Source organism: Bison bison, unplaced genomic scaffold (assembly GCF_000754665.1).
Source record: "Bison bison bison isolate TAMUID 2011002044 unplaced genomic scaffold, Bison_UMD1.0 scf7180017864279, whole genome shotgun sequence".
Lineage (NCBI taxonomy): Eukaryota > Metazoa > Chordata > Mammalia > Artiodactyla > Bovidae > Bison > Bison bison.
This window is the reverse complement of record NW_011494851.1, coordinates 4,197,350-4,207,992: the sequence shown is the minus strand read 5'-3', so window position 1 is coordinate 4,207,992 and position 10,643 is coordinate 4,197,350. Positions and strand designations below refer to the sequence as shown.

The 10,643-nt window shown below is 36.7% G+C and overlaps 1 protein-coding gene across 1 annotated transcript in view; it reads left to right on the top strand.

Annotated features, from left to right (window-relative positions):
• Positions 1–7,396, top strand: part of LOC104995177 (transmembrane protease serine 11E-like) — a 67,218-nt gene extending 59,822 nt beyond the window's left edge. Inside the window, exon 10 of the mRNA XM_010848906.1 lies at positions 7,235–7,396. Within this exon, the coding sequence (XP_010847208.1) occupies positions 7,235–7,396 (162 nt within the window). The remainder of the gene's footprint in view (positions 1–7,234) is intronic.
• The last annotated feature ends 3,247 nt before the right edge of the window (positions 7,397–10,643 follow it).

The window sequence follows — 10,643 nt, the reverse complement described above, 5'->3', positions numbered from 1 at the left end:
AGGCTTTCTTATCTCTTCTTGCTTTTCTTTGGAACTCTGCATTCAGATGTTTATATCTTTCCTTTTCTCCTTTGCTTTTCGCTTCTCTTCTTTTCACAGCTATTTGTAAGGCCTCCCCAGACAGCCATTTTGCTTTTTTGCATTTCTTTTCTATGGGAATGGTCTTGATCCCTGTCTCCTGTACAATGTCATGAACTCATTCCATAGTTCATCAGGCACTCTGTCTAAGACCACAGTTCAAAAGCATCAATTCTTTGGCGCTCAGCTTTCTTCACAGTCCAACTCTCACATCCATACATGACCGCAGGAAAAACCATAGCCTTGACTAGATGGACCTTTGTCAGCAAAGTAATGTCTCTGCTTTTCAATATGCTATCTAGGTTGATCATAAATTTTCTTCCAAGGAGTAAGCGTCTTTTAATTTCATGGCTGCAATCACCATCTGCAGTGATTTTGGAGCCCAAAAATAAAGTCTGACACTGTTTCCACTGTTTTCTCCATCTATTTCCCAGGAAGTGATGGGACCAGATGCCATGATCTTCGTTTTCTGGATGTTGAGCTTTAAGCCAACTTTTTTCACTCTCCTCTTTCACTCTCATCAAGAGGCTTTTTAGTTCCTCTTCACTTTCTGCCATAAGGGTGGTGTCATCTGCATATCTGAGGTTATTGATATGCTTCAAATACTTCTGATGCTGTTTATAAGCAATAGTCCTAGAACCGACAAAAATACTATTGTAGTTATCTAGGCAGGCAGAATCAGTGATAAATCCAGAAGGATTCTTATCCTACTCATTCAATTCACTCATTATTCTTGCACTGTAGGAGCTAGATTTCATGCAAACAAGAACTTGTAATACATAATTATCATTTCTTATTACTTATTCCCATCTTCCCAACTGTCTCATTAAACTTACTCTTCAACATCATTACAAACTTAAATTCTGTTTCTCTCAACTTTATCCCAGTCTATCACCCTCTACCCCATGACTCTCTTCTAAATTTGTGCACCCTAGAATCCATGTTTTATTGTTTCAGCCACTCCATTGACAGCACCATCAATGATTTCATCATCTTTTGATTCCCCCACACCCATCTTAATCTCCAAACACAAAGAAATCTATTTGCCTTACTTGCTTTTATATATGATCCACTGTTCATGGGGTTCTCAAGGCAAGTACTGAAGTGGTTTGCATTCTTTTAATGGTTTGCCTACAAGACCTTTTAGAACTAACACCCAAAAAAGATGTCCTTTTCATTATAGGGGACTGGAATGCAAAAGTAGGAAGTCAAGAAACACCTGGAGTAACAGGCAAATTTGGCCTTAGAATACAGAATGAAGCAGGGCAAAGGCTAATAGAGTATTGCTAAGAGAATGAACTGGTCATAGCAAACACCCTCTTTCAGCAACACAAGAGAAGACTCTACAAACATGGACATTGCCAGGTGGTCAATACCGATATCAGATTGATTATATTCTTTGCAGCCAAAAATGGAGAAGCTCTATACAGTCAGCAAAAACAAGACCAGGAGCTAACTGTGGCTCAGATCATGAACGTCTTATTGTCAAATTCAGACTTAAATTGAGGAAAGGAGGGAAAACCACTAGACTATTCAGTTATGACCTAAATCAAATCCCTTACAATTATACGGTGGAAGTGACAAATAGATTCAAGGGATTACATCTGATACACAGAGTGCCTGAAGAACTATGGATGAAGGTTCGTGACATTGTACAGAAAACAAGGATCAAGACCATCTGCCAAAAAAGAAATGCAAAAAGGCAAAATGGTTGTCTGAGAAGGCCTTACAAATAGCTGTGAAAACAAGAGAAGTGAAAGGCAATGGAGAAAAGGAAAGATATACCCATTTGAATGCAGAGTTCCAAAGAATAGCAAGAAGAGATAAGAAAGCCTTTCTCAATCATCAATGCAAAGAAATAGAGGAAAACAATAGAGTGGGAAAAACTAGAGATCTCTTCAAGAAAATTAGAGATACCAAGGGAACATTTCATGGAAAGATGGACACAAAAAAGGACAGAAATGGTATGGACCTAACAGAAGCAGAAGATATTAAGAAGAGGTGGCAAGAATACACAGAAGAACTATACAAAAAAGATCTTCACAGCCCAGATAATCACGATGGTGTGATCATTCACCTAGAGCCAGATATTCTGGAATGTGAAGTCAAGTGGCTCTTAGGATGCATCACTACGAACAAAGCTAGTGGAAGTGATGGAATTCCCATTGAGTTATTTCAAATTCTAAAAGATGATGCTGTGAAAGTGCTGCACTCAGTATGCCAGCAAATTTGGAAAACTCAGCAGTGGCCACAGGACTGGAAAAGGTCAGTTTTTATTCCAATCCCAAAGAAAGGCAATGCCAAAGAATGCTCAAACTACTGCACAATTGCACTCATCCCACATGCTAGCAAAGTAATGCTCAAAGCCAGACTTCAGCAATATGTGAACCGTGAACTTTCAGATGTTCAAGCTGGTTTTAGAAAAGGCAGAGGAACAAGAGATCAAATTGCCAACATCCACTGGATGAACAAAAAAGCAAGAGAGTTCCAGAAAAACATCTATTTCTGCTTTATTGACTATGCCAAAGTCTTTGACTGAGTGGATCACAATAAACTGTGGAAAATTCTGAAAGAGATGGGAATACCAGACCACCTGACCTGCCTCTTGAGAAACCTGTATGCAGGTCAGGAAACAACAGTTAGAACTGGACATGGAACAACAGACTGGTTCGAAATAGGAAAAGGAGTACGTCAAGGCTGTATATTATCACCCTGTTTATTTAACTTATATGCGGAGTACATCATAAGAAACGCTGGGCTGGAGGAAGCACAAGCTGGAATCAGGATTGCTGGGAGAAATATTAATAACCTCAGATATGCAGATGACACCACCCTTAAGGCAGAAAGTGAAGAAGAACTAAAGAGTCTCTTGATGAAAGTAAAAGAGGAGACTGAAAAAATTGGCTTAAAACTCAACATTCAGAAAACTAAGATCATGGCATCTGGTCCCATCACATTATGGCAAATAGATGGGGAAACAATGGAAACAGTGACAGACTGTCTTTTCTTGGGCTCCAAAATCACTGCAGATGGTGACTGCAGCCATGAAATTAAAAGACGCTTGCTCCTTGGAAGAAAAGTTCCAACCAACCTAGACAGCATATTAAGAAGCAGAGACATTATTTTGCCAACAAATGTCCGTCTAGTCAGAGCTATGGTTTTTCCAGTAGTCATGTATGGATGTGGGAGTTGCACTATAAAGAAAGCTGAGCGCTATTGGAGAGATGGTGCGTGTGATAAAGAAGCAGGTTGAGGAGGGTAAGAGTTCCATTTGGGGTTTGTAAAATATGAGGTGCCTATGGAATATCCAGATACATATGTCCAATATATCATTGTAAATAAAAATCTTGAGCTCAGGAAAGAGTTCTAGCTATAGAGATATACCTTAAAGTCATTGTCATCTGGACAGTAGCTGTATTCATGAGCATGGATACAATAACTCAGTGTATAAAATAAGAAGCAGCTAAGTAACTGAACTCAGATATACATGCTTTTAAAGGGCTAACAGTAAGAGATAAGAATGATCAGAAAAACTGAAAAGCATAAGAAATTGATCTCACCAAAATCCAGGAATTGGAAAAAAAGGGGATGGTTAATAGTAACATATAATATCAAGTTAACTGCTGGAAAGTGTCTATCAAATTCAACAATTGTTTATTGGTAAAGTTTGGAAAACTACTTTGGTAGAAAAACCATTTTGAATTTTTCTACCAATTGAGTAAAAGATTAAGTAAGTTGAGTAAAAGAGTATTAGTTTAATATAGTCTCATTTATTTTTTCTTTTGTTGCTCTTCCCTGAGAAGACATCCAAAAAGCTATTGCTAAAACCACTGTAAAAGTGATTACTGCTTACATTTTCCTCTAGGAGTTTTATGATTTTGGGTCTTATATTTAAATCTTTAATCCATTTTGAGTGTATTTTTGTATGTGGTGTAAGACAATGGTTCAGTTTCATTCTTTTGCATGTAACTGTCCAGTTTTCCTGGAAATGAAAGTGAAAGTCACTCAGTCATGTCTGATTCTTTGTGAAATTCCAGGCCAGAATAGCCTTTCCCTCCTCTAGGGTATCTTCCCAACTCAGGAATCAAATTCAGAATCCACACTGCAGGCAGATTCTTTACCAGTTGAGCCACAAGGAAAGCCCAAGCACCATTTATTAAAGAGGGTGCCTTTCCCCCATTGCATACTATTCTTGCCACATGAAAAGATGCCCAACATCATTAATTATCAGAGACTTGCAAATCAAAACTACAGTGAGATATCACCTCATACCTGTTAAAATGGAAATTATGAAAAAGAAGATACAAGTGTTGGTGATTGCAAAGAAAAGGGAATCCTTGTACACTGTTGATGGGAATGTGAATTGGTGCAGCTGTTATGTTAACAGTTGGAAGTTCCTCAAAAAATTAAAAATATGACTACTTTATTAAATGGAAGCTTCCTAAGTGTCCATTGATAGGCGAATGTATAAAGAAGATGTGGTATATACACACACACACACACACACACACACACAATGGAATATGATTCAGCCATACAAAAGAATGAAATCTCGTCATTTGCAGCAACATGGATGGACCTGAAGGGTATTGTGCTAAGTGAAACAAGCAAGAGAGAATAACAGTTACTATATAATTTCACTTATATGTGAAATCTGAAAAACAAAATGAAACAGACTTATAGGAACAGAAAAGAACCTAGTGGCTACCAGAGGGGAAGGAGTAGGGGAACAGATGAAATAGGTGAAGAGAATTAAGGGGTACAAAATTCCAACTATAAAATAAATAATGAAGTAGAACATAGAAATATGTCAATAACACTGTAACAACTTTGCATGGTGACAGCGGTACCTGGACTTATCATTGTGATCAATTCATAATGTATTCAATATAAAAGATCAAATCACTATGTTATACACCTGAAAATAACATAATATTATATGTTAACTATAATTCAATTTAAAAAAAAAAAAGAAGTGAAGAAAAGAATGAGAAACTGGAAACTTCAGTATAGACTACTACATTAAGTTTGGGCTTCCCAGTGGCTCAGATGGTAAAGAATCTGCCTGCAATGCACGAGACCCGGGTTCAATCTTGGATCAGGAAGATCCCCTGGAGAAGGAAATGTCAACCCACTCCAGTATTTTTGCCTGGGAAATCCCATGGAGAGAGGAGCCTAGTAGACTACAGTCTATGAGGTTGCAAAGAGTCAGACATGACTGACTTATTAACACTATTACTATGTTAAGTCCCTTTTATGAAACGAAGATAATTAGGACAATAGAAGAGCTTCTAATATCCAGAAATATTGTGATTTTTTCAGGTAGACAAACCAAAACAGGCAGACCAAAAAGTATATATGCCTACAGAGAAAAGGCAGTGAAGGAAATGAAGACATATTGGAAAAAAACACACAAAACAATTACTGAGAGAACAAAGTTTTGATTCAAAGAACAGATGAGGGGATTAACCCTGAAAAGAACCAAATACATCCATTTGCCTGAAAAGGAGAGTAAACATAGATGCGGGCTGATGTAGGTGAGCTGGGAAATCAAAAGGGACAAGGACAGGAAACAGAGATTGCTATCTGTTGCTCTCTACTTATTCCATCACTTTGAAACTAAGTAAGATACTAGGTTCCAAGTGAGAAAATCAAATTTTTAAAAATTCTGAAATGAATCTTGTATGTTGCTGGTGGGAACGTAAAATGGTAAGCCTATATGGAAAGCAGCATGGTAATAATTTTTCAAAAACATATAAAAATATATTAACCATACATTCCAGCATTTCCATTTCCCAGTATTCACCCAAAAGAATTAAAAGCAGGAACACAGATATTTGTACATCTATATTCATAGCAGCATTATTCACAAGAGCCAAAAGACTGAAGCAACACAACTTTCCATTGATGGAAAAACTGATAAACAAAATGTGATATATGCATAACATTACATATTATTCAGCCTTAAAAAGACGAAAATTCTGAGACACTCTACAACATAGATGAAACTTAAGACATTATGCTAACTGAAATAAGCCAGTCGCAGAAGTACAAATACTATACAACTCCATTCATGTGAGGCACTTGAAATAGTTAGATTCATAGAGACAGAAAGTAGAATGGTGACTGCCAGGACCTGGAGAAGGGGGACAATGAGGAGTAATCATTCAATGCTGAGTATAGAGTTTCAGTTGTCCAAGATGGAAAAGTTCTGGAGATGGGTGGTGATGATGATCACACAATATGAATGTACTTAATGCCATTGAATTGCATACTTAAAATGGTTAAAATGGTAATTTTATGTGTATTTTATACAACTGAAAAAAAATAATACTTTTTTTAAATTATGAAATGAGAAGAGATTTTACTGGCTTTTCTTAACAATGAGAATGAAATATGTCTAGGGACCCCTAACTACAGGGGAGAAGATGTTGGTTTAAGGATATAAATTTGTGAAAGATTTTCTTTCACAGTGTATAGTTGGCCCAGATTGTAGTGGGGAGGAGGGTAAGAAGCTAAGAATCTTGTTGGCAGAGTAGTCATATGGATAAATCATGCACTATGGTCACATAAGAAAGATAGAAAGTAGGAGGTAAGTTAATACACTAGGAGAAAAGGGAGGAGTCAAAAATGAGCTTTCTCAAGAAGTTGAAGAGCAGATGTAGAATGAAAAGGAATGGAGTGAAAAAACTGCAAGTAAATGCTGGTAATAGCATTTCAAAGGTGGAGCAGATCCAGGTGTTCCCCCAAGATTGGAAGAGCAATAGTCCAGTGCTGGTAGTGAGTAAATATAAACTACTTCTTTTTCAATATCTGTGTGAAAATGAGAGCGTTTGGGGAGATAATCAGAGAATTCCTCAGCATACTGATGATGGTATAAGCAACAATATCTTAACTATCTCTTTTGGGTAATAATTGAGTTGAAATTTTTCAAATGTATTTCTTATTATTATATTGTTGTATCCAAAGACATATATTGATGTCTTTGATTTAAATAAATGATTATAGAATTTAAAAGTGTTCTTGACTAGAATCATTTTAATATTGAAATATTTAGCTATTTTCCTTCTGTTTCTTCTGTCTTTACTACAGGAGAAAAAAATAAGCAATATTCATACTTAAATTATAGTCATTATATATATCCTTTTCTCTCTAGGGTGACTCTGGTGGACCTCTGGTTGGTGAAGATTATAAAGGCACTTGGTTCCTTGCTGGTATTGTAAGCTGGGGAGATGAGTGTGCCCTTCCAAACAAGCCTGGAGTCTACACTCGAGTGACACACTACAGAGACTGGATCATGTCCAAAACTGGTCTCTAATGCAGAAGTACATTAAAGTTCAAAAATTATACCCTTGTTAAATATGTTTGTAATTCCAAACCATATTTAACTTAGTATCACCTCTCTTTATGCACATTTAATGTTTCAAATTTAAACATATTTATATAACTTTAGAATTATGAAAACTTTTTATGTATTAGATTTTGACAAATATTTAGTGATAGCAATGGACCAGGACATAGAAATCTCCTTTCACCCCTCTCTAGACTGAAGGAAATTATTTGAGTAAATATGGATTGCAGTTTACTAAGGAGATTTTCTCTGTTGATTTGTAGATCCAGGTCCCTTGGGAAGTCACAGATTAGGTGTTATCAATAAACTCCCTTCTACTGCATATAAACAATCTCCTCCTGAATCACATGGACTCCTCCAGATCCACATATCGGTGGGTTGTAAGCTACCGAGTTGCAATAATACTGCCTATAAAAATTTTTTCAGGAAAATTTGTCTACTTGTTTTCTTTCCAGTTTTTGTACTAATGCCAATCCCCTATTGATGGCTTCCTTACCTTGAGTGACACACAATAGCATGATAATCCCATGAACTATCCCAAGTCAATAGATCCCTTGACAAATTCTGATGTGCCTACTATACAGTTATATGATATAGTTGTAACTAAGTATCTGCCTAACACAGTACTCTAAAATGAAATATTTGCCGTAAAATTTTTGCATGAGTTAACACAGTAGGTTTATTATTTGATTGGTCTTAAAATATTCTGCTATATCTTGAGACATAAATGTGTAAAAATTAACATTTCTACGCCCCGCCAAAGTAGTGCTGAAGTCCTGGCCAGTGTTCCTAAGCACAAGAAGGCTGTAACGTGCCTTATGGAGAAAATGTACATGTTAGATGAGCATTCTCAGGCATAAGTTATAGTGCTGTGTCCATGAGTTCAATGTTAATGAATCAAAAATCTTGCACATCCAGAAAAGGGAAGAGGAAATTTTCTGATCTGTACGTGAGGCTGCTTCAGAGAGTGCTAAGCTGAAACTCATAGTATATGACAAAACCATAGGAAAGCTGCTGCACAATGGTGAAAATTGTGGATTCATGAGATGAGGGCTGATTTTTTTTTTAAACAAGTCAAAATTTTAATCGTCAATTTTAATCGGCAAAATGTTATAACTTCAAATGGTATTTACACTGACAACACAAACATTGTCTAAAAGATCTTAACGAAATAGTTTAAATTTGCTTTTTCTTATTCCATCTTCAGAATTCATTGTGCATTTTACACTCAAAGCACATCTCAGTTCAGCTAAGCCAAACTTCAGATGGTCAATTGCCACCTCTGGTTGATGGCTATAGTGCTGGACAAACCCATGTCTCGTCCATTTCACCAACTCAAGTCGAAGCTAAATGATAGATTGAGTCTTTCTTTCTAACAAGCATCCCAAATATCAGAAGTTCTAGGCCAAGGGTCAATTATTAGTATTTTTTATTGGAGTATAATTGCTTTACAATGTTGTGCTAGCTTCTGCCGTACAACAAAGTAAATTACCTTTATATATACATGTATCCCTTTTGGACTTCACTCCCACCCTCTCCATCCCACCCACTAGGTCATCTCAGAGCACCGAGCTGAGCTCCCTGTGCTATACCACAGGTTCCCACTAGCCGTCTATTTTACACATATATTTGTGTCAAATGCAATCACCCAATTCATCCCACCCTCCCCTTCTCATGCTGTGTCCACACGTCTGCTCTCCACATCTATGTCTCTATTCCTGCCCTGGAACTAGGTTCATCTGTACCATTTTTCTAAATTATATGTACATGTATTAATATACAATATCTGTTTTTCTCTTTCTGACTTACTTCACTCTGTATGACAGCCATAAAAGGAATGAAATTGGGTCATTTTTAGAGATGTAGTTCAATCTTAAGGGCTGATTTTTTAAAGTATAGCAGACAGCATTGTTGTGCAGCTGAAAGTCAAAGAAACTCATGGTAACTAGTTTGCACGTTTCAAACTAGTTATAGTGTGATATTGTGATATAGTGATATAGTGTTATAGTGTGGAAAATGTCGAGCTTGCAGGTGAGACAGTTTCTGCATATCAGGGATTTGGGGAAGAATTTGTAAAGAAGTATAGTTGATTTATAATATTATGTTAAAGAATTTTTTAAAAATATCTGCTATATATTATACAGGAAAAGGCTTATGTGAAGAGCAGGTGTTCAACACTGATGACTTTGGCTTGTTTTTATAAGGATGTTGACAAATGAACCTGTGTGATGCAAGTGATATTTTTGGCTTGCAGAAACCTAACAGTGTATTTTCACTAGAATCAGTGGCTCAGTATTCACTAATTCAGAGTTCATGGCAACTTTATAGAATATAACTACCCAAATAAGTAAAGTGAACTGTATATCTATACTATATTTTTGTTTAAAAATGCATGTGTTACATTTTTCTAAAAAAACATACTTCTCTTGATTTCTAACTCATCTATTTCTACCACTGATTTTTCTAAAGCAGTCTATTTCAGAACCAAAACAATCCATTAGAAAATATTTCCAGACCCTTCAGGAAGGCACTTATGAAGTAGATTCCATGTCCTGTGGTATAATATTTCACCCAGGTCTAGAAGTAGGAAGGAAGCCAGTATTTCTGAGCACGTGGTGACAACTAAAACGGAACCCAGGTAAGCAACTGGTCTAAGCTGCTCCAAACCCAGGAGCTAGCACAGAAGAAACTGACGAGGTACATAAGGTAAGTCCAGTATGCTTATCTATCCTTACATAGTACTGAATAGACTCCCTCAGGGCCTCGGTGATGCAATGTTGTTGGTGGTGGTTAGTCTCTAAGTCATGTCTGACTGTCTTGTGACCCCATGGACTATAGCCCACAAGGATCCTCTGTCCATAGGATTTCCCAGGCTAGAATACTGGAGTGGGTTGCCGGTTCCTTCTCCAGGGGATCTTCCCAATCCAGGGATTGAACCAATGTCTCCTGCAATGACAGGTGGATTCTTTACCACTAAGACACCAAGGAAGCCCAAATGATGCTATATTCATGTTTCATTCACGTGCCAAGAGAGTATATATAGCAGGTATTTAGTAATTATTTATTTAATAAATGAATGAAAGACAACAAACAAATAAATGAAACTACAAGAATGGGCCATCTAAATTAAAATAACAATTCCATTCACCATTGCAACGAAAAGAATAAAATACTTAGGAATATATCTACCTAAAGAAACTAAAGACCTATATAT